At 45.3% G+C, this 24,868-nt stretch overlaps 1 protein-coding gene across 1 annotated transcript; it reads right to left on the bottom strand.

Annotated features, from left to right (window-relative positions):
* LOC147618067 (adenylate kinase 4-like) lies at window positions 1-24,496 on the bottom strand. Its single transcript, XM_086775310.1, has 7 exons — window positions 24,360-24,496; window positions 24,112-24,238; window positions 23,720-23,865; window positions 23,490-23,609; window positions 1,189-1,356; window positions 539-628; window positions 1-433 (listed from the first exon to the last, which is right to left on the bottom strand). The coding sequence occupies exons 2-7, from the start codon at window positions 24,218-24,220 to the stop codon at window positions 335-337; spliced, it is 732 nt and encodes a 243-aa protein (XP_086631436.1). The 5' UTR covers window positions 24,221-24,238; window positions 24,360-24,496; the 3' UTR covers window positions 1-334.
* Between the last annotated feature and the right edge of the window lie 372 nt (window positions 24,497-24,868).

Raw genomic sequence — 24,868 nt, 5'->3', positions numbered from 1 at the left:
TGATAGAATGACACCAACCATGGTGATTAAGGCACGATGATTGGCTCAAAATTCTCCTTCAAAACTCTGCATGCTTCGGAATTGTCATAAAAACACAATAATGTCAAAATGAAGCCTATGCCAGTCAGCTAAACTTAAGAAACCTGAAAAGCTTAGAACAGTACTGTGAAAGCTAAACACATGGCTTATCATCATTAACCCCCGGGCTTGGATACAAGCAAAGATAAAGCCGATCTGACAATTTGTCAGAAATTGACCCCTCTAATCCACAACAAAACATGATTATCTCCTCTAAGTCATATTGCCTAGGTGGCCCACTTGACGAGAAAAACAACTATTTCATAGCCTCACTGATCTCTGCTGTCACCTCCTTCGGACTTTTCTCTGCATGCAAGGCACCAACTATTCCTTTCTTCACATAATGCTCAATTACCTGCAAACAACCAGGGATGGAAGGGATTTGAATCATAATAATTTCATTTAAATATACACAAGCATCTGGCTGTTAAAAAAGGATTGAATGTCTTTACAAACATACAGGTTTTGTTTGCTTGTGAAATGCCTCTAGCCTGCTTTTCAAAACTTCTGCATTATCATCCTTGCGTTGAATCAATGGTTCTCCGGTTAGCTGCAAAGGTGCATTGGTTTTATTATCATTACAAAAAGCTACTTTTGACAGACATGTGTACACATATACATGCATTGCATGTGTGTGTGTGTGTGTGTGTGTGTGTGTGTGTGTCGTGTACGTACGCCACACACACATGAATATATATAATTAGGTATGTATGTAAGCTGCACATATGTGTATGGATGGATGCATGTTTGTATGCATGCCTGTTTGTATAGATACATGCATTGGTGTGTATGTATGTATGTACGTATGGGTGAATACGTATGCTAGTATGAATGTGAGGATGTATGTGTATGCATGAATGGATGCATGCATACATGAACGTATGTATGGATGCCTGTATGTAATATGTATGCGCATCTGCCATGGCATGCATGCATGCAAGTATGTAAGTGTGAATGACATCATACGCAACATCCAATGTAAATTTGGGAGACCCACACCAAATGACAAACTTGTGATTCAGAAAACCCAGCAAATTTAACCGATTCCAAAGACCAGACAATCCATCCATAAAAAACAGAAAAATCCTGAATCTTTGGCATATTACTTACATCATCTATGCCTGGGACTTGTGGAGGGGAAAACTTAGTATGGTATGATCGTCCACTTGCTGGGTGTATCCAGCGACCAGTTATTCTCTCTTCTAGGATGGAGTCCGCGATCTGAAAGTCGAGAACTTTGTCCACTTTTACACCCTGCTTCTCTAGCATTGCGTCCAGCTGCAGGCACAACAATTCAGTTGTTGACATAACGAATATAAAACATCCTACGCAAAGCACAACGAAACTCCAAAAATTTAAAAACCCAAGCAGGTCTGAAAACACCACCCCTGTACCTCCTTGAATTGACCTGCAATGCTGGCACAAACAACATCTTTAATTTTTTATGCTTTCCTGTTACGTCACCCGTATTTAATGGATACCTCTGAGCCAAGCACGTACTAGGGAACCTAGAAGGCTCTACCATTGGTGAGGTAGCCAATTAGAGGAATCATCAGCCTTCGAAGCCAGCACATTGCTTGTCAGGCTAGGAGAGACCGGACGCTTTAGAGGCTCTTCCAGCATCAACAGCAGACAACTTGTGCATAGTCCAACAACCAAGATCTTATTGGAAAGAGAGATTACTTCACAGATTTATTTCATGTCTTAAAACAACCTATCCATTAGTGGACCATGCCTGGATCTAGCCATGATGGTTTTGTCATGTGCACAATGTGTATCTACCGTGTGCTACACGCACACAAGACTAGCTTCGAGGTTTGGGGAAGCTTGGAGCTAGGCAAGCTGATTGGCGAGCTGAGTTAGGGATAGACTAACGGGCGGGCACCCAAGTATGGACGGGCGGGCATCCAAGTGTGGACGCCCGATGACCGGCCAAGAGCCTATAAAAGGGTGGCCAAGGTTAGTCATTAGTCATATAGAGTCTCGCGTGTCTTTGTGAGAGCTCTATGGTCAGGAGCCTGGATCTAGTGCAGACGTGCACCTGCTTCATGTAGCCGAGGCCGACAGCAGTCTCGAGGCCCGCAAGGGTAGCTTCGTGGCGGTATGGGATGTCACGACGTAGAGATTGGTCGGTACGTCCATCTAGTTAGCTTAGGTCGTGGCTCGGAGGGGACAGCCAAGACTTGTGGGCTTGCCCACGGCTGTCAAGGTTCGGAGGTGAGTCAGGCCTGCACCCCCTTCACATTTGCTTGGTTTGTTTGCAGGTTTCGAGTCTTGTACCAGGAGCGTTCTACGAGGCGATCCTATGGGGATTTGACAGTGATATCAGAGCAAGCCTCATGAACGAGCAAGTCGGTAGGTAGAGAAGATGAGGTCCAAGAAAAGGTATGAGTTCGAGAAGCTTGCTGTTTTTCTGTGCATACTGCTGTTTTTTCAATTTCAGCATGTTGCTTTTTCATCATGGGAACCCGTGAAAAGGTTTTGGTCTAGTTGGGTTGTTTGCTTTGCAAAGAAGAAGGCTGGATGTGTTTTTTGCAACTGTGTGAACAGTTTGAGAGAGAAAAAAGGAAAAGCCACTCGGCTGTTGTAAGAAGTGAGAGAGAAGTAGAACAGCCTATTGGCTGTGCGAATCTATGAGAGAGCGAGAGGGAGAGAAGTGGCCCTTGAGTGGCTGCACAGTCCACGTAAGCAGAGCAGGCAAGTATGTGTGCAGGCGCAAGCACGCGACTGCTTTTGTACGCAGGCAATTGCGTGGACAAGCGCTCGTAGGCAAGCCTCGCATGTGGGCTGGTATGCGCAGGCAGGCGCAAGCGGCCAAAGGCACACGCAGCAGTCGGGTGGCAACTTCAGGCGCACACAGGCGACGTTCACAGGTGGTCCACGCAGGCCGACGGGTGTCAGACGGGCCGCGCTAATTACAAGCGAGTGGCAAAGGAAAAAAAAAACCAAAAGCGAACAACAAACGCGTGGGGTTTTTAGCTTTCGTTTTTTATTAAAAAACCCACGTCTAGTTATCCTTGCGTTCGTTTTTTTTTTTGCTAAACCTTAATAAAGGGTTTCAAAACCCAAGTATTGCTTTATAAGTGTTTTTTTTTCTTTTTCTTTTTTTTTTAAGAAAATAGAATATATATATATATATATATATATATATATATATATATATATATATAACCAATTTTAAAAAAAATGCAAAAGCAAAAGCTAAAGTTAGCTTTTGGAGAAGGCTATATATTTCCCTTACGCAGGCTTCTTGCCACACATCTCTCCAAGGTGGTACCAAACGTTATGTACTGTACGGATCCGTACGTATTGTACGTTGTTTGGTACGGAAAAAAATTTAAGGTACGTAAAAATACGTACCATTGGTAAAAATACATAAAAATACATAAAATCTCAGAAATTTCAACCACCTACATAAAATTTCAATCCATGTCCACATTGACATATAAAACTTTCGAAATAGAGACACAACAAGGTCACAAACCTACTAATTCAAAAAGAGAAATTAGAATCACAAGTCGTCAATCATACTTAATAAGTTAATCGTACTTAATACTTATTACTTAAGACAAGTCACATTGTCACAAGTGAGTCGTGACAACTCACAATTCACATCAAAAAATGATGAAATTTGAAAATGAGTCTATGAATAATGACAAAATGTGCCATGTCCATACAACACCAAATCAAAACTAAGGTAATCCAAATCAAAACTCATCATCCGATGAGGAAGATGACCCTGGAGAATCAAGCATATAACCCTCCGTGATGACATTGCCCTCGTCATCATACTCAGGCCCTGTCATCATGGGCACAGGTGGGTGGGCTGCCTGAGATGTCCCTGTCCCTGCCTCTACATCATCCTGCTGGGTAGTGTGAATGAGGCGAACGGCCTCATTCGCGCGTGCTCGAGGAGTCTGAATAGGCAGCTTCCCTCTCCAGGCACCTCTCCGGCCAGAACTCTCTGCATCTGCAGGTCCCTCATGTAGCTGAATTTTATAAGCCACCAAGTAAGAGGAAGCTTGGTGGCCTCTGGTCTAAGAGAAACAGCTCTAGCAAATGAGGGTCCCAAGTTGTTGACCCAGCTGTGCAGAGCTCCGCATCAATCTCCAATTGCTGCTCCACATCATACATACTATTAATGTACCTATCTCGTAAGGTGAGCACCTCCCTATTATGAAAGAGAAGTGGCGTCTTGTAGAAAGGATGGAGGAATGCAGCCATCCCATGAATGGGGCGACTCATATACCCCCATCGATAATCCACAATAGCCAATATATCATCTCGGCTGCAAGAGTAAAATGAACAGAGAAGTGAAGCAATTAGTAAGTCAAGACTCAAGAATCAAGATTCTGTAATCGGCCATCAAGAATCAAGATTTTACTTACCAATTCTGTGTCAGGGACGTACACGCTGCAATATGACTCTTCATCTGCATGAAGAGGTGGTACACTAAGCCCAAAGTGAAGCCCTCCATGTTTGTGACTCGCAGAAGTACAAATACTGGCTGCAAAGCCACTAAGAGAGTTTGCACATCCGTCCAGAGGGTCTCATCCAGTATCCGTCTCTGTATGTATTTGGTGGGCTCTGTCTGTGAATGATACATCTCTCTCCACTTTGGATCCACAACTGTCTGTAATAGTGGATCTCTCAATTTGAAAAGCCTGTGTAGCACCAAATACATATAGGCAAATCTTGTCTTGGATGGCCGCACCATATCTAGCTGCTTGTGGCTCCTAAAGATAGCCAATGCCTGGTGCTTCTTTCTGAAGAATGTAGTGATCTTCGTGGCATCAGAAACTGTGGGTTGCACCCAACTCAGCTTGCCTATGTCCTCCATAAGCAAATCAAGGCAATGGGCTGCACACGGAGTCCACACAATGCGAGGAAACTCCGCCTCCACCATGTCTCCCATTGCCTTGCAATTAGCAGCATTGTCTGTTACAACCTGCACCACATTCTCTGGAACAACCTCAACAATTGCCTGGCGAATATGCTCATAGATACTCTCAGCAATGATGCATTCGCCTACCTTCCCAGCATCCAGAGCGCATAAGACATACGTACCAAGGCATGAAGAGACAAGAATATTGATGATGTGTCGTCGCCGTGTGTCACTCCAGCCATCCGAAATGATAGTGCAGCCAAATTGTTGCCAACCTGCTTTCACTGGCACCAATGCCTTGTCTATCAAGGCCTTTTGCTCATCAAGCATCGTGGTGCGCATCTTTTTGTACTCAAGCCCTGACCATGACTCCGTGTGTCCAACCTGGGCTATAGCTATGACCATCCTCTTCCATTGGTCAGTCCTCAAAACATTGAAGGAGATATTACACTCTATGAGAGTGCGAGCAATCTCCATCTCAGCCACCTTTTGCCTTTCTTTGACCCAAGACTGTGCATGTCTAAAGCTGCTCCTCCTCTCATCACTACTGCAAAGTCTCCTCTCTACTGCCAGTCAAACCTGAGCTACTGCCAGTCCTGAGCTCTCACACTACTGCCAGTTCTGCCAGCGATGGTGCACGACCTCAGGTAGGAGGCCGCCTGGGAGGTGAGTCTTCCTAAAGCTACACGGCGACTGTGCTTGGAACACAACCTCACGCAGCAGGCTACCTGGGAGGTGGGCTTTCATCTGTCATCATCTCTCTGGGAAACGAGGCTTCAACAACAAATCTCTCTGTGGGTGGCGCAACTCTGTCTGCCAGCACTGTCATCATCTCTCTGGGAAACGAGGCTTCAAAGGCAAACATCTCTGTGGGTGGCGCAACTCTGTCTGCCAACACTGTCATCATCTCTCTGGGAAACGAGGCTTCAAAGGCAAACATCTCTGTGGGTGGCGCAACTCTGTCTGCCAGCTCTGCCACCATAACTCTGAGAAACGAGGCTTCAACTCCCAACATCTTTTTGGGAGGAGAGACCCTCTCTGCCAGCTCTGAGAGGTGCAACTCGGTGGGCCGTCTTCAATGAAGTCCTTACTGTGCCAGCTGGGACCAGAGCTAATCTTGAAAAGCAGCCAAACCTTCTTCACACAGCCTCACCAGCTGGGACCAGAGCTAATCTTGAGAAGTGGCCAAATCTTCTCCACGCGGTCTCACCAGCTACGACCAGAGCTAATCTTGAGAAGCGGCCAAATCTTCTCTACACAGCTTCACCAGCTAGGACCAACCTTCTCCACGCGTCACCAACCTTCTCCATGTGGCCTCAACAGCCTTCAGTAAACAGCGCCAACACACTAACAGCAAAAGATACTATTTTAACCCTTGAAGGTTTAAAAACCTTTACATCTAACTAAAGCCTTTACATCTAACTAAAGGGTGGTGCACATGCTATTGTGTACATCCTCATTTATGCTACGTGGATTTATACTACGTGGTTCAAATGAGGCACTTCTAATTTAGTGCTGAAAAAAAGGATTCCTTTGTGAGAAAACATTCTTTGTAATAGTCCTATCATTATAAAGAAATCATGCGATGCCTAGCTCTTGTGAGTCAAGTAACCGCAAAAGCAAAAAGAAAAAATTAAAAAACCCAAAATCAAAAAATCACACAAATCTCACTACTACTACTTAGCAAAAAGTTTGGATTTTTCACCCTTTCTATGTGAAAATATGCACTTGTATGGGGAAGGTACTTGGTGAAATTGGATAAAAACAACATATTTGTAATAACCCTCCAACTATAAAGGGTATTTGTTTTAGAGAGGGACTTTGTGACCAAATGTCAAGTCACCAGGGTCGGTTCTTTGATAGAAATAACCGCTTTGATAGCACCAAATATCACACGTGGGCCATCAAAATGCAAATGGCCTTAATAGATAAAGATCTATGGGGTCTTGCAAATGGGACTGAAATGAAACCCACGGCAAGAAATCCGGAGGCAATACGAAAATGGAAAGAGAGCGATGCAAAACCTCTATCATTCATCATAAGTGGTCTTAGCGATAATCAAATCCATCAAGTCAACTCGACATCTAGTGCTCATGAAGGTTGGCTTCGCCTAAAAGCAATTTTTGGTCACACCAATGCAGCAACAAGACTGTTTCTCAGGAAACGTCTCTATAGGTTAGAAAAAGCTGAGAAGACATCGATTGCCATGCACATGAATGATCTTAGGTGTCTCATCGACCAGCTTTCTGGAGCAGGAGTTACAATCTTAGAAGAAGAAGTTGTCTTTGTGCTTCTATGTAGTATGCCTTTCAGCAGCATCCTCTTTAATCTTAGAGGAAACAAGAATGGAGGCAAGTTCATCGTCTTCAACTACACCTCAGCTATTGGGTGAACAGGCTTTGATTGCAGACCAAGATAAAAAGAAGGCTCCAAGAATATGCTACTACTGCAGAAAAAAGGGACATATGATCAAAGACTGCATGAAAAAGAAGAAGAATGAAGAGAAAGAAAACTCCACCATTATCGACAAAGACAAAGACAAAGGCAAAGTCGAAGTAAAATCTAAAGAGGAGGCTAATCTTGTTGTTGATTCAGATTGGGCTTTTTAGTTTTTTTGTGGAAGTATTTTTTTCTTTGTGGTACTAAGTGCCTATGTGGTTCCTTGATCTACACAACCTGCGTGATATAGATGTAGATCAAGAAGGGTGTTGAGAATATGTTGATCTACATCCATTACTTTGTGTGTATCCATGGGTTAGAGACATTTATGCTTAGTGTATGGGCTAAGGTGTAAACCATGGGTTTGCTTGTAACCCATGGTCATTGACCATCATTCAAGGCACCTCATCTAGGTGGCATGAGAGGAGCAAGTGGGCAAGTGGGTTGACCTAGGCGCCTCCCTTCCCAGGGCCTGTAAAAGTGTGGCATCATTCAAGGCACCTCATCTAGGTGACATGAGAGGGTCAAGTGGGCAAGTGGGTTTGATCTAAGCGCCTCCCTTCCCAGGACCTATAAAAGCATGGTCTCTACGCCTTCTCAAGTGTGTGAGAGCTCCAACATTGTTGTATGCACTTTGTGTCTAATTCAAGCTTATTGTTACTTTGTGAACTTTGGCTCTTGTCACCATTTTGGCTCATCATTGAGCGTTAAGATCTATGGGGTCTTGCAAGTGGGACTGAAAGGAAACCCACAGCAAGAAATCCAGAGGCAATACAGAAATGGAAAGAGAGCGATGCAAAAAGCGCTATCATTCATCATAAGTGGTCTTCAGGATAATCAAATCCATTAGGTCTGCTCAGCATCTAGTGCTCATGAAGGTTGGCTTCGACTAAAAGCAATTTTTTGTCACACCAATGCAGCAACAAGACTATTTCTCAGGAAACGTCTCTATAGGTTAGAAAAAACTGAGAAGACATCCATTGCCACGCACATGAATGATCTTAGGTGTCTCATCGACCAGCTTTCTGGAGCAGGAGTTACAATCTTAGAAGAAGAAGCTGTCTTTGAGCTTCTATATAGTATGCCTCCAACTTTTGAACAATGTGTTTCAGTCATTTCAAATCAACCTAACCTTACACTTGTTTCAGCAGCATCCTCTTTAATCTTAGAGGAAACAAGAATGGAGGCAAGTTTATCGTCTTCAACCACACCTCAGCTATTGGGTGAACAGGCTTTGATTGCAGACCAAGATAAAAAGAAGACTCCAAGAATCTACTACTACTGCAGAAAAAAGGGACATATGATCAAAGACTGCAAGAAAAAGAAGAAGAATGAAGAGAAAGGAAACTCCACCAGCACCAACAAAGACAAAGACAAAGGCAAAGTCAAAGTCAAAGTCAAATCTGAAGAGGAGGCTAATCTTGTTGTTGATTGAGATTGGGCTTTTTAGTTTCTTTGTGAAAGTTAGTTTCTTTGTGAAAGTATTTTTTTCTTTGTGGTACTAAGTGCCTATGTGGTTCCTTGATCTATACACCCTGCGTCGTATAGATGTAGATCAAGAGAGGGTGTTGAGAATATGTTGATCTACATCCATTACTTTGTGTGTATCCATGGGTTGGATACATTTATGCTTAGTGTATGGGCTAAGGTGTAAACCATGGGTTAGCTTGTAACCCATGGTCATTGACCATCATTCAAGGCACCTCATCTAGGTGGCATGAGAGGGGCAACTGGGCAAGTGGGTTTGATCTAGGCGCCTCCCTTCCCAGGGCCTATAAAAGCATGGTCTCTACACCTTCTCAAGTGTGTGAGCGCTCCAGCATTGTTGTATGCACTTTGTGTCTAATTCAAGCTTAGTGTTACTTTGTGAACTTTGGCTCTTGTCACCATTTTGGCTCATCATTGCGTGTTCTCTAACTTAGTCATGTGTTGATGTATATGTTAGTGTTGTCACAAGCTATCACTACATCTATTGGTGATTAGCTTGCTGCACACACACACACACACACACACAACCTCAAGCACAGAGAAACGTGAGAGTGCTGGAAAAGATGTACAATAGGCTGAAGCGGGAGGGAGAAGCTCAAGGGCAATGGGGGTAACCCTGCTCTGATGTGTAACCCTAACCAAGCAGCACCCTGCTTTGATACCAATGTTGGTTAGGAGGGCAGCTAGCCTGCACGCGCACACACACACACACACACACACACACACACACACAACCTCAAGCACAAAGAAACGTGAGTGCTTGAAAAGATGTACTCAATAATGATATGAAATGAAAGTACAAGTGAGTACTAAAAAGCCTAAGGCTAAGTGCCCAACACACATAAGTGTGTTTACACGAGGAAAAAACCTATGTCCAGTCACAGGGAAAAAGTGCCCATGAGTAAGCTGGGTTCACACCTAAACTAGCCGGGAGAGGACACGACCAACAATAAGGAGTTCCCCCATTATTCACTCATTCATCCACATCCCTTGCACATTGTTCAACACTCGGTTGCTGGCTATTGCCATTGTAAAGCTATACTGCTATTATAAAAGGTGATCTTGTCCAACTCTCTCAATCTCCTTTGCACTCTCTCATATGTTTACTGTTTATGCTTCTGCCTGTGCTATCTCCTTCAAGCGGAAACAGGTGAGTCCACGGGGAAGCTCCTCAATGCCGATGAAGATCGTCTCCTTGGTGGAAGAGGAACTCTAGGATTGGTTGGTAGACGGAGAGGTGTAATTGGTGGGCTTCTTTGCAGAACCACAAGTTTCGGGGAACATGGCAAGGAACCGATGAGCACAGTCTTCATCAATAGCCTTGCTCCCCAAAGAGACCAACTGCTTCTGGATGGTAACAAACTCCGTGATGGAATCCATGATGTTGGCAGTATCGGAGATCTTCAGGTTGGCAAGGTGATTCTCCAAGGCAATCTTCTGAGTTGGAACCCCTCTTGAATTTACAATGGAAAGGCTGCAAGTAGGTACCTAGGGGGTGCCCACTCCTCCCTCGATGCTAGGTGAGGTGAGAGAAAGATGTAGAACTATACTCCTTCCAGAGATCAAGGCACACGGGTGAAGATGGGAGCCCACCCGATGCGCGATGAAGTAGAGAAGGGAGAGGCTAATGGAGCAAGTGCACGGTGCTACCACTAGTCCGGCGTAGGGACAAAATACAAAAAATGATATGCATTAAACTGCATGGAGGGGGGACTGGGAAAAGGAAACACTGGCTGATAGTCTTCCTGTAAAGTTTAGAAGCGAGAGCCTGAGAACCTGCGCTCTGATACCATGAGAGAATAGTTGAAGGCAACAAGCGGAAGCAGAGGAGAGACTTGGAGCAGCTAGCAATGATCCAACACTTGAGCAAAAACATCAACAACGACACGTGTTTGAAATTGCTTTCACTCCATTGTGCATGGACATCTAGCTTTGAAAGCCTGTGAAGTTTGTAATCTTGTCTTCGAAGATAAGAAAGCTTATTTGAGGGAGGGGCCAATCATTCCGGCTCATTGAGGTGTATTTTCAGTTTTCAACTTTGCAATCTTGTGATGTGTTGTGTCCAATTTTTTAGTGATTTAAGTGTTTTAATACGCATAGTGTTCCAAAAGTGCTCAACCCCACCCGAGGGTTACAAGAACCCCCCACTTGTGACGACCTTGATGATGGCTTTGAGGATTCTATGGTCTAGTGATTGTTGGCTCATGACAAACTTTCTCTGCAAGGTCACTAGGGTTAGTGAATAATGTAATAGCAATGTTGCTCATAGGGGGTAGTTGATGTTGAGGTAATCACCAGCTCACACAAGGCTTTTCATAGAACAGGGTGACTTACCTCGGCTTCTAGTTGAAGCATGGCTCTTTTCTTTAATGGCATTGCTAAAGGCGAGCTTTTCTTTGGGTCTAAGAAGAGCTTTTGTTTTTCGAAAGCATTTCTATCCTCCCTTCGAGGTCTTAAGGACTCTGGTTCTTAGTCTATCATAAGGACAATTGTAGTATTGCGGTCCTAGAATCCCGATCAATTTGGCATTTGTTATGCCCCATCCATCCACGTCCAAGAAGAACTTCATGCATGGTCCCTACAGGCATCACATAGAACTTCCATTCCAAGGGATTATTTCCAATGTGGGACACGATAGAAAAACTGCAAGACAAGAAACTTCATATGAGTCCACAATTACGATTTTAGCCTGGCTAGGACTCAGTGTTGGCCTACCTAGCAAACACCATGTCTTATGAGACATAAGATTATGGCTAGCATCTATGTTACCCAGGGCCAGATTCTATTCAAATGCAGTCTCCCTGGTCATGCTGAGCCAACGTCTTCCAAGTCCATGACTTGCGCCATGTTGATGAAGGTGAGATGCCTTTGTGCAGCTTCTCCTTTCTTGCTTTGGCTTCTTTTTCAGCCTTTGCAAGGCCTTGTTCTTGGCTCTTATTGCAGAGCAAGAGAGTTTTTCGGTCTTTGTAGAGCTCGATGGCTCTTTCCTTTTAGTGGCCACTAGCTTGACGAGAATGTGGGGAATGTTAAGCTCTATCTGCCATTAGTGGCAGAAGTCCATCTTGTCTGTGCTTGTATGCAAGGGACACTCAGGAGATCAATGGGCAGTTTCAATCAACCAGTGCATGAGCAATCAAACAGCCCACACCAGCAGTCCAATGTCGGAATACACAGAGGATATGAGACAAATAGCTGAGAGCACACGCGGCAAGACTCCACAATGAAGATGAGCAAACGCAAGAGAGAACCACCAGCCTGAAAATGCAGAACTAGGTGTGGAAGAACAAACACAGAAGAGAGAGAGAGAGAGAGAGAGAGAGAGAGAGAGAAGTTGTATGACCTCTACTATATACAAGTGTTAGAATTTGTGCATCTCAGTGTTTTGGGGATCTACCATTTATTTTGTATTTTATCAGTAGGGACTTGGCCGACTGCCTCTAGGGCTGGCCGACTGGCCCTGGACAAAATAAATAGGAGAACATAGATAAAATACCAAATAAATGGTAGATCCCCAAAACATTGAGATGCACAAATTCTAACACCCCCTCTGCAGCTCATAGTGTACAAGAGTCGGAAGAAAATAAGTCGATGAAGATGCAACCATGGACCCTCCAACACTGCGAATACTGGAATCACCTCAGAGAGAGCACCCGCCAACCTGTTTCCTCGAAACAAGATGCCACCACGAACAGCAAAGAACTTTGCTTAGCCACAGATTCCTACACAAGTGTGCAGTGAACTCCAAGAATAGATGATGAGCTGCTGGACACACCGCGCCCATAATCCCCAACAGTGGACGGAACACATCACGTCCCAAAAGCCTCGAACAATGAACTTGGAACAGATCCAGTTCATAATCTTTGCTGTACCAAAGATAACCATGTCCTGCCAGATGTCTAATGCTTGGAACCCCAAATCATGGTTCCCATGCACCAGTAAGTGGAGTTGCAATCAAACCCCTCTCCCGCCCACAAGCCTCTTTTGGCTGGAAGCACATGGGGGGGAACTGCATGTGTAGTAGAGAAGTACACCATCTAGGTTCTCTTGAGCCGGAAGCACCCTGGGAACCCTAGAAGTGGTACTAGAATCTGTATCACTATCCTGTGTCGTGTCTTTGCCTTTTCTCTGAGATGAAGACTTGCCCTTGGTCTTGTCCTTTTTCTTGGACAAACAATCTTTGGTCAGATGGCCTCTTTTTCCACAAGTAAGGCAGCAACTCCGACCTTTCTTCTAAACTAAGGAAAGTGCTTGGTTAGAACTGTTGACTAACACCTTTAACTTACCCTGCAAGACGAGAACGGACTCCTCCTCCAAAAGTAGGGAGCTAAGATCATCAAAATCCAACCGAGTGGATATGACCTGGCACCGAAAAGATCGAGAAATCACATCATAGTCCAGAGGAAGCTTGGTGAGGATAAGAGCAGCCAATTGAGAAGAGGACAAAGCAGCACCCATAGCCAGTAACTCGTCATGGATAACCTTGGCCTTCATGAGAATTGTTTTCAGGGAATAACAAACCGTAGAGCTACCCCTGCAAGGTAACTGCCCTCATTGATGAATCTCGAGCAAAGAGATCCTCCAATTTTGACCATACCCGATGAGCATTGGTGAGAGTTGCACTGCCGGTGAGACCTCCTCAGTGATGGTCCGCACAAGCACAGAATGCGCCTTCGAGTCCCAATTCTCCCACTCTTGTAATTCGTTTCCCATTATTCACTCATTCATCCACTTCCCTTGCAAATAGTTCAACACTCAGTGCTGGCCATTGCCATTGTAAAGCTTTACTGGTATTATAAAAGGTGATCTTGTCCAACTCCCTCAATCTCCTTTGCACTATCTCCTTCAACAAGATCCCATATGATACGATACAATGAAGTGGGGGTAGGGAGGGGTGGTATTTATACCACCCCCCTATGCTGGTCGGCCAACCAAAAGACAGCCGACTGGCTGCTGGACAAGTCCACGACTGCATACAAGCAGTCGGCCAGCAAGGGGACAGTCGGCCAGGTACAAGGCTCAAGTCGGCCAATACAACTCCAGGCAGCCAGCAAATAACAACCCCACGACCATGAAAAAACAGGGGGAAAATACGAAAAGTGGGGAAAAATGGAGGAACACCTAAATGGGTGGGCATACCCACAACAAAGGCCCTAATGTGTAGTGTACAGACAAGAGATGACTGCCAACACCCCCTCTCAGCTCATGGATGTGGAACCAACCCCAGTGAGCTAGAGTGCTACCGGAGCATCACCTGAGGTAGAGCCTTCCTGAAGAGGTCTGCCACATTGTCTTCCGTCAAACAAAACTCTCGCAAGATGTCATCAGCAAAAAAAATTTCACGAACAAAGTGACTCCGGATGACCGTGGGTTCCGCCAGGGGCAACCCAATCTCGCCAAGTAACCTCTGCAACCACACCACCTCGCAAGCAGCACCACATGCAGCCCGGTACTCTGCCTCGTTCAGGCATTTGTTCGTATAGTCTTACCAGGGACGGGGCCATTTTCATGGTTATCGTACCGGCTGTCACAATAAGGTCCGCCTGTCTGGGACTGGATCTGGGTACTAGACCATATCAGATAGACGACAAGGCAATAGTTGGCTGCCTCTTGCTACTCCATGAAACAGCTCCAAAGCGAAGGGTAAAACCATAGCTTGATGTAGATCTCCTCGTGTCTGGATTGTTCGAATGCACAGCGGAAGAAGGGAAAGTGGAAACACAAGAGAGAGAGTGAGAGAGAGAGAGATGGAGAGGAAACACAGGTATAGACCTGCTCTCAATATCATCAACCAAGAATACGTGTCCCGAGCAAGAGGGGAGAAGAACTCATATGTGAGGGACTGCAGCAAACAATGCTAAGCAATGAAAAAGGAGTGAGGGTATGCCGGCTATATATATGCCCAGAAGTAGGCAGCCGACCAGCTCACGACTAGGGAAAAAACCTCCACGACTAGGATAAAAGGTGCCCAAGACTCCATAAAATGGGCATAAAATATGGGTAAAAATAAGTAAGGGGTGACCAGCCCCTCTAGCTGACATGGTCAGCCCTAGAGGCTAAAATAGGACACCAAACAGGGCCAAGTCCTAGGAACCTACCAAAGACCATTGAAGGCCTTCCGAAACCTGTAAACCACCCCCTCTGAACCCGGAATCTCAAAGCCTGGAGGCTGCTCAACATACACCTCGTCTTGCAAGTCAACATCTACCACTTGCATGGCTTTCCTACAAGTCCCCTGGGAAAGAGCTTCCTCAACTACAGGAGCCTCTTTGTCCCGAATGATACGAGACATCAAAGCATAGTTCACCTATAAAGGCTCCTCTGACTAACGAACGCAAGAACTGGAATGTCCTTGCCTATTCCTGCCAACATCTAGCAAGCCATCCACCATTTGGTCTCAGAAAGCCTGCTGCAGCGTATCCACATTCAAGTGGTCATGACGAAACTGCCACACATCACCTAACTGAGAACCTATAAGAGAGAGTGCTGAGAGTTTGTAAATGCCATTCTCCACTCCACCTTCCCATACAACCTCGCTTGTTACTTCGTCCCGTAGAGCAACAAAATGCTCATCAAATTCCACCCGTACGCTGGTCTTGCAAGCCTCATGCACTGACAACAAAGGAAAACCAAGAGACGGGACAAAAAGAACCTGGGAGGAATGCTTCCCCCCTCTGCCATCAGGAATGATCTCAAACCTGCCCTCACTGTGAATAGGTATAGTGGACTCGTCACCAATCACGATGTGACCTTCATGCCTTCGAAGATCTTGTAATAACACCTGGGAAGGAGTCATGTGCCTGGAAGCAAAACTATGAAGAATCGACTCCCGAGTGTCCCCAGCGGTGAGTCCAACCGCCTCCCTGCTCGAAGAAGATGAAACGCCGGTGTCCATAATCTCCAAGTGCACAAAAGCTGGAGTCTTCACAATTACTGCTGAGGAATCTGCACCCTTCTCAGTGCTCCACTTAGGACATTTTCTCCAATAATGGCCTTTCTCGCCACAATTGTTACAGGTCCTCTTTGCCTTCAAGGTGTCACGATCCAAGTCGGGCTCCTGCTCAAAAGACTTCTCCTCTGAAGACTTCCATTTGCCCTTACTGCGACCTTGCGACCGCTGGCCAATCAAGGCCTCAGAACCTCCGCCCTGTGGAGGGTTCGTAAAACGCTCTTCCTGGTCCAGGACCATAGGCACAAGCTCCTCCCATGTGATGGTGCTGAGCCTGCCACTGGTGATCAAAGAGGAGTAGAAAGCTGAGCACTGAGAGGTCAGATGAGACAGCAAAGTGATGGCTGCTGAAGAGCCTGCAACTTGTTGATATGCTCCCACATCGTCGAAGACTTTGCAGGATCCATCACTCGCATCTGCACTTCCAAAGAGATCCACTTCATGGGTGATACCCTGTTATACATAGAAGCCAAATGCTGTCAAATCCCTCTGGCCAGCGTCATATGTTTGATATGATTAATCACCTATGGTGTGCAATTAAGGAAGATGAAGGAACGCACACGGGCATTGACACGATCCCACAACTATGCCTAAGCCTCCTGTTCTTTCCAAGTAGAGGGTAACAGCTCCCTGTCCTCCAACTCTGGCCGTGGAACACCAACAATAATGAAATCAGCAAAGTCATAAGACTCCATCATAACCTTCCAGATGCCATAGTTGGTCCCGTCCAACTGTCGATCCACCAGGAACGTGGGGAGAGTAGGGATCTTCACGTGCTTCTCAGCCATCTCAAGCAAGTCTGTCTGGTGGTTACTTTGGTCTTGTGAAGGGAGGGTGGGTGGGAAAAAAATGAAGAAGAGGCTGCAACTAATATGCAAGGTGGTTGTCCGACGGTGATGGCTGCCTTCTACCCAATCTCCAAGTCCCGAACAGCCCAAGAGATCTCCAGTCAGCACCAAAAAACCAGCAATCCCGCAAGCTCTTCAAATCTCCCGCAAGCTCCAAGGTCTTCAAGAAACAATCCCACAAGCTCTCCAATGTCTCCACCTAGGGCTCTGATACTATGTCGGAATACACAACGGATATGAGACAAACAGCTGAGAGCACACGCAACAAGACTCCACGATGAAGATGAGCAAACGCAAGAGAGAACCACCAGCCTGAAAACGCATAACTAGGTGTGGAAGAACAAATGCAGAAGAGAGAGATAGAAGCTATATGAACTCTACTATATACAAGATCCCATATGATACGATACAATGAAGTAGGGGTAGGCGTGGTATTTATACCACCCCCCTATGCTAGTCGGCCAGCCAACTGGCTGCTAGACAAGTCCACGACTGCATACAAGCAGTCAGCCAGAGACAGCCGACTGGCTGCTAGACAAGTCCACGACTGCATACAAGCAGTCGGCCAGGTACAAGGCTCAAGTCAGCCAGTATAGCTCCAGGCGGCCAGCAAATAACAGCCCCACGACCATGAAAAAACAGGAAAAAAATACGAAAAGTGGGGAAAAATGGAGGAACGCCTAAATGGGCGGCATACCCACAACAGAGGCCCTAATGTGTAGTGTGCAGACAAAAGATGACTGCTAACATCCAACAGCCCCCAACTGACCTGTCAGGGGCTCGAAGGCCCTCAACCCCCTCATTCAGCGATCAATCATTCCAGATTGAGCGGCCAAGTCCTCACTTGTGCACACTTGAAGTTGGAGCCAGATAAGAAGTTTGATAAAAAGCAGTGACTTTCATCAACTTGGGCTTCTATCTCAGTGTTGTTCTATCGTAGCTTCTACACAGCCTTTTATACTTCTCTGTGTTGTATATTTTGGACTTGAGCTCTCAAAGTTCAACAAGTTAAGAGTAGAATACGTGTGTATGATTGTGCTTTTCACAAGTCTTCTTACTCTCTACTCCATCAGCCCTTTCATAGCACAAATAGGTGTACATTAGTTCTTTATACTGTTTTGCTATCTGCTACACAAAAAATTGGGTCGGGGCAAAAAAATTGTCCCATCCACGCTATGTACAACATAGTAACAGGAAACGGCCGTTTCCTAGCCCGGAACAATCGTTTCCCAAGAGTCGTCATCTACATTTCCGTTTCTCCGTTTCCTAATCTCCAATAAAAAAACACCCATTGATTTCTCTCATCTAGTGCTTGCTTAGTGATTTTCTACAAATTTTGCTTACTATTTATTTCAAATTATGATGGTATACTCCTCAAACTTTTCCCTAGTTATTAATTTTTTCATTATTTTTATATTATGTATCATGCATCCACCGTTTCCTAGTTTTGAGCCGTTTCCGTTTCCCAGAGGCCGGCCATTGCCATTTCCGTTTCCGTTTCATGCAACTATGATGTACAATGAAACCGGCCTTTAGAAATCTAACGGGCGGTGGAATAAACACTCGCACACAAAACACTTCATCACCCATGGGAACCTAAAAAAGGAAAACAAACAGGGGAGCTAGAATGCTCCTGCAAATAGTACAAGGACACCGATTTTTAGGCTTTCACTCTTCCTGTCTCTCATCTTGTGCTAGGCTAATTTGGCTCATATGCTAATTTGGCATTATAAATTTCAGCTTGAATGCATCATATGGTCTCAGAGGCTAATCACATCACACTTTTTATAGAGACAAGAGGGGTGAAAAAATACAATGGTTCTTTCTCTAGAAGAGTACTTCTTTTGCTGAGATAGTTTTGACCTCGATGTAGTTTGCCTGCTTCTTTTTGTGATGGCAACGTGCCCAATTTTTCCATAGAAGTCACAAACAAGATTTGGTTTAGATTTATTGCGACATTCATTCTTGGTATGACCAAGTTTTCTACAGTGTAGCATCTTGGAAGTTGAGATGTTGATTGATTTGTCCCAAAACGCAGTGGCGCCCCTTGCGGTATTTCTTTACTTGATCAAATAAGAGTACAAAGTACAACTTGTCGAATCCTTTAACAATAGGATCCCTTTTAGCTTTTCACCCAGGACTTTCCAAATAAGAACTCTTGTTACTACAGCAAGGCATTCCATAGAGAAGACACACCTGTACAACACCTCCCTGCTTGAAAAGGTCTTCTCCATCTCAACCATGGATTCCCACAACCCTTTCCCAAACAGCAGTAGGGCTGTACCAAACCATATGTCCTTCCTATAGTCACAGCCTCCATGTAACCTCGAGAAAACTATAGCCTGTTCACATGAATCCAAAGACATGCTTTCCACACGAAACCAAAGACCTGTATCTGATAAACCATAGACCTGTATCCCATAACCATAGACCTGTTTCCTCGATACTAAAGTCATGTTTCTTCTCGAAAGACCAATGTCTTGTTTCCATGACAGATAAATCCACATATATGCACCATCCAATCACGATGCCAAAAACCCATAGACCTGCTTCTATCATGCTGGTCTAAACCTGTCCAGTCTGGCTGTGGAGATATTGGCCAAATTCACTACTGTGTGCCCATCCTCTGCACCGCTTTCCCACACCTGGCATCAACCTGACTGTCCAACTGGCTGACGTTTGCATGGCTGCCCACCTATCTAGTTGATGGTTGCTGGCAGCCTGTGTGGTGTCCTGTTGCTGGCAGCAACCCATTTGGCGCCTATAGCTACTCACAGCCTGCCTAACAGCGCCCAACAGCAACATCACCCTGTGGCGGCAGCAGCGGCCAATGCCAGCGGCGGTAGCGGCAGCAGCAGCAGCAGCAGCAGCAGATGGCGGCAGCAGCATACCTGGCGGCAGCAGCACATCAGGCGGCAACAGCAACCAACAGCAACTAAGGTGGCGGCGGCAGCAACAGCACCACGTAACCACCCGGCCACCTCTGAAGTTCCATACGGCAACCACCCCTGAAGTTCCATACGGCAACCACCCATACGGCCACCTCATGCTTGCCACCCATCGATTTAAATAGAAGCGATGCGCTTTTGATTGAAAACGCCAAAAGCAAAGGTTTAGAATAAACGCATGCTTTTCAAAATATAGTAATAATATTTTTAGCAATCAAAGGTTTAAAAACCTTATAACTTTAAAAATCCTTTTTGTCCCCTTTCACACTTGGGCTAGCCACCACAATTATAGGTTTTCCTTTTCATATGCAAACTTGATGCCAGTCCACACTGTGTGTCCCGTGCCCGTGCCCGTGCCCACCTGCTTGTTGTCCAGAGGAAAAAACACAGGGTTGTAACATACCCCCCTCTTGAAAAATAGCAAGCGTCCTCGATTGCACTCAATAACACAGTAAGCATCCAATGAAGAAGGATTCCCCATATGACCAAAGCAATGCCCCTCCGGTGCATCTGGGTGATGAAACAATCATCCTGAACAATAAGGCCACACTATCACGTCAAAGTGACAAACAACTCTTGCTTTGTTCCTTCGTAACCTGCAAGCAAAAGTCTAAAACCAAGTGGAAACACGTAACCTGTGTTAGCCAAAAACAAAACCATGCATCATTCAACATAAGACAAACATATGCATGACATATGCATTCGCAAACAATATGCTCCTCAAGATGCTCTACCCACTCCAGAATAACAATAACAGTCTCAGGGTTGCTCGCAAGCCTTACACCCATGGGTATCCTGCAGGACCCAAGACTGATGGTACAACATGAGCATATGAAAGCACTCAATGCATCTAAACTATACATCCACGAAGTACTTTCCACATATGACCCTCTTGATGCTTTACACACTCTACTTATGGCCATCCCGCAGGAGCCACACTCAGTGATACACCATGAACATGGTAAAGTACCTGATGTATCATTCCAACATACATGCATCTCACCTTGACACATCCAAAGTATTACCCAATGTATTCTCAAGGGTACCAGGATCCAATGGCACCAGAATACCATAATATCTCGGAAAGTGTATAAATACATGCACAAATAGAGTTCAATCCATATATGAACCAAACCAACTCTAGGACTACTCCCAAGACTTATGCCCTTCATAGAGTCTCGAAGTGTTAGCTCAGGTTGCTGCAAACTTTGAGCTCAACCAAACCATGCCATTCCAAAGGAGACCAACTCCACAAATAGCATCATCTCAAAATCCAATTGACCGATCCTGTGGTCAAGGACAGCCAGAACCATATGACAAAGATCAACATCCTAATCTTTCTCAATCATACTTTAGTTCCAAAGGCAAAAACCGTTTCTAGTTGCAGTTATAGTTCATGGTGCGGCCGACTGTGAACCATACCCAACTTTACCATCTCATGTGACTAGTACACAATATCATAGAAGTCCCATACGCAGATGTACTGTCAGCCTCAGTACCTCGAGTGAATACAAAGATGCCACCAAGCGACTCCTAGATGAAAAACTAGCGTGTCTGTAACAAGGGAGTGGAGGTGCTACCCCCCTCTTGAGCATCAGGCAATGCTCCAGAGCATGGAGACCCATGCTCTGCTGAACCTGAATGAGTCGTCGCAAGAGTCGGCTCCAACTCAAAGGCGTCAAGATAAAGCTGCAATACCTAAGGTGAATCTGCTAAGTCACCCTCCTCCATCCACTTCGCATCCATTGGTGAATAGTTCTTGAACTTCACAGGATAGCGATGGGAAACTTTACCTTGTACGTTTCTTTCCTTGTGTGCCAGTATCTGCTCGGGAATAAGAACCTCATCAAGTTCCTCCTCTTCCATCTGAGCCTCATCGGATACATCCACAAGCACCCAAAACCTGCTTGTACTCCACCCAAGTGGTAAGCACAAGTCCCCAATGAAGCATAGTAGATCACCACTGCTAAACATAGAAAGAAGCTGCCTTCCGAATCCATGAAGCCTCCGTGAAGATACCACTGGTGACAAAATGTCGAAAGTCATAGCCTTCAACCTATCTTTTGCACCATAACACTTCATCTGCTTTCTTGTTACTGGCTGACTACTTCCTGTCCTTGGTGTCTTTTCTCCTGAGCTTCATCTTTAGCTTTTGCTCTTCACCTCATATAGGCAAAGACTCATAATCCTGCATTGTCTCCTGTACTTCCTTTTCAGTTTCCACATGTCGAAGCTTTTGATGTGACAACCACGGGCTCACCTCCTTGAGAAAGTCGACGATATCCCGGCAATGGAACCATGAAACCGGCCATCAGAAATGTCCGACTGGCTGACGTTTGCTTGGCTGCCCACATGTCTGGTTGATGGTTGCTGGCAGCCTGTTTGGTGTCCTGTGTTGCTGGCAGCAACCCATCTGGCACCTATAGCTACTCACAGCCTGCCTGACAGCGCCCAGCAGCAACCAACGGCAGTAGCAGCAACCAACGCTGTGGCGGCAGCAACAGCAGGCAGCAGCGGCCAACTGCAGCGACAGCAGCGGCGGCAGCAGCGGCCAACTGCAGTAGTAGCGGCGGCGGCGGATGCGGTGGATGGCGGCAGCGGCAGATGGCAGCAGCAGCAGATCAGGCGGCAGCAGCAGCACCACGTAACCCACCCGGCCACCCCTGAAGTTCCATACGGCGACCACCCATACGGCCACCTCATGCTCGCCACCCATCGATTTAAATAGAAGCGATGCGCTTTTGATTAAAAAAGCCAAAAGCAAAGGTTTAGAATAAACACATGCTTTTCAAAATATAGTAATAATATTTTTAGCAATCAAAGGTTTAAAAACCTTATAACTTTAAAAATCCTTTTTGTCCCCTTTCACACTTGGGCTGGCCACAATTATAGGTTTTCCTTTTCATACACAAACTTGATGCCTGTCCACACTGTGTGTCCCGTGCCCGTGCCCGTGCCCGTGCCCACCTGCTTGTTGTCCAGAGGGAAAAATACAGGGTCGTAACATACAAGGCTTGTAATTCCAGAAAAAACTAACAGTAAAATGTGCAGAGCACTCATAGGCACAACATCCACACATAACAAATGGTGCACAGCATTCTGTTTGTTGCTTTTGTTCTAAGAGATCAAGTAAATAGTTAAGTAAATGTTGCCTAAACCAACAATGCAAGGAGCGTGCGCTATGCACAAGCTGATCCAAATCATTAACTCCATCCTGCATAGCAAAGACTAATCCCCACTCACATCATGAGCACCCAAGAGTAGATACACGTTCATGCTCATAAAGAAGTCACTGCAGTAGACAAATCTTCATAAATAAACCATCAAACTGAGTTTCTGTCACTTCACTTGAGGTGAAGGGCAAACTCAACCATGATGAAGGCAAGAACTAAAGAAAACACAAGCACACATACACACAAACACACGGGGTAGCTGGTTGAGCAATTGCAGCACTTTGGATAGAAGGAATTGATATAAACCAGCTGGCCACAACTTGGACCCAGACTCTAAAAGAAATATGCATGTCCACTAATACTGCACAAAGATATACCAATGGAAAGTTCAGGCTATTTTCCAAACTTAACAAAAATCAAAGTACAACCTTGAGAGTACTCATCCCCACTCATGTCACACTAGAACTTGATCATGCCTCTGGAAACTCATGCACTCAAGCAGCGATCAAATCCAAGAAAGAAACGCAAATTATCTTGCACCAAAAGATTTCCTAGCCGCCCTTTGCAATTTGAAGTTGAAAAGAGAAAGTTATAAATAACATGTGTCTAAAGGTAGTTGCAATACACATCGAAGTATTACAGGCCCTACATAAAGGAAATTCAGAAAAAGGACGAGATTAAAACCTTCTCAGCCTGAGCAACAGTCCTTGGAAAGCCATCAAGGATGAATCCTTTTTCACAAGACGGTCTCTTAATGGCCTCGTCAATGATACCCACCACCAACTCATCAGATACAAGCTCCCCCTGTACTTCCATCACCACGCCCAAGTGAGCCATGAAAGAGGATGCAGGCTTACCGTCGTTACTGTTGTAGCTGATAATAACAAAGTAAAGCTTCATGCTTTTAGTATTACCTTGTCCATAGCCTCCTTTGCTTTCAATCCCAAAGGGGTCTTGGCCGTCACTGCTGATCGAAGCATGTCTCCAGATGCCAAATGACAAAGACAATATTCCTCTTTCATGATAGGTGATTGGGTTCCCTTTCCACATCCAGGAGGGCCTGCACACAAATGAGAATTTGGAGCTTGTTATTAAGACTACTAGGATACAGCACAATCCCACAACTGATTTGCACATGTGGCGGAAAGAGGATAGGCCATGGCAATTGGTTTTAACTTGAGGCAGGAAAGGCAAGCTTTTCATACTTAAAAATAAGCTCTGGACAATCCAGCCTGCGAGCGTTGTTGTTTGTAAACGGAACGGGGGGGCAGGGAGGAGTTGGGTTTTGAAGTGTATGGGAAAATACCAACGAGAATAACACGCCTGTCTGGCTTAGAAGCACACTTCATCCGGCGAAGCAGCTCTGTCATCAGGTCTGTGGTCTTCACATCGACCAGATCAGCAGACGCTGCCATCTTCACAGAAATTTGAGCCTGGAAAAACAACAAAAGGACGTAAAATGCGCAGAGAAAACCCAATTCCAGAGAGAGCAGGAAATACGATAAATAAGTTCTGAAATTACAATCAAATTACAATAAGAGAGCGAGGGAGTACCTGCAGAGTGTCGAGCTCTGTGTGTCTTCCCTTCTCTCTCTCTCTCTCTCTCTCTCTTTGATTGGGACGGTGTTTTGGTTGATGTTGTCAGCGATGTTTATGCCTCAGGGACGGCCAAAAATAAAATTGTTCTGCCGACTCCTGAGTACGCTCGTTGAAATTTTATTTTGGTAACCTTTGATCATAGCTACACTAAATTGTTTTTCCAAAGAAACATAGAATAGAAATAGATGAATAAAAAAAGAAGAGAGAGAACACTCCTTGTATAGGGAGAGCGTGTGAGGCGACGGGTGATGCGTGCACAAGAGAGTGGGTTAGTGGCTTTTAACTCCACACGTGCTACTGTATGCGGCCAGTACGTCGATGATCTGGGCCTTGCATGGCTGATTCGTCTAATGGGTGGTGTGCCAAGGAGAGGAAGAGAGTGCGAATGGATGGGGGGGTAGGGATCTAGAGGTGGAGGAGGAAATGAAGTGGCGTGGAGAAGAGATTGTGGCGGAGAGGTCCAA

This window comes from Cibotium barometz, chromosome 35, assembly GCF_041138505.1.
Source record: "Cibotium barometz isolate CiBa-2024 chromosome 35, ASM4113850v1, whole genome shotgun sequence".
In the NCBI taxonomy this organism is placed as follows: domain Eukaryota; kingdom Viridiplantae; phylum Streptophyta; class Polypodiopsida; order Cyatheales; family Cibotiaceae; genus Cibotium; species Cibotium barometz.
The sequence above is the reverse complement of the archived record's forward strand: the minus strand, read 5'-3'. Positions and strand labels throughout refer to the sequence as shown.

Coding starts and splice junctions, on each gene's coding strand:
- LOC147618067 (XM_086775310.1), bottom strand. CDS start 24,220: ATGGCAGCGTCTGCTGATCTGGTCGATGTGAAGACCACAGACCTGATG. Junction 23,610..23,719: donor CAAAGGAGGCTATGGACAAG/GTAATACTAAAA, acceptor ATGGAAGTACAG/GGGGAGCTTGTATCTGATGA. Junction 434..538: donor TTCACAAGCAAACAAAACCT/GTATGTTTGTAA, acceptor GGTTGTTTGCAG/GTAATTGAGCATTATGTGAA.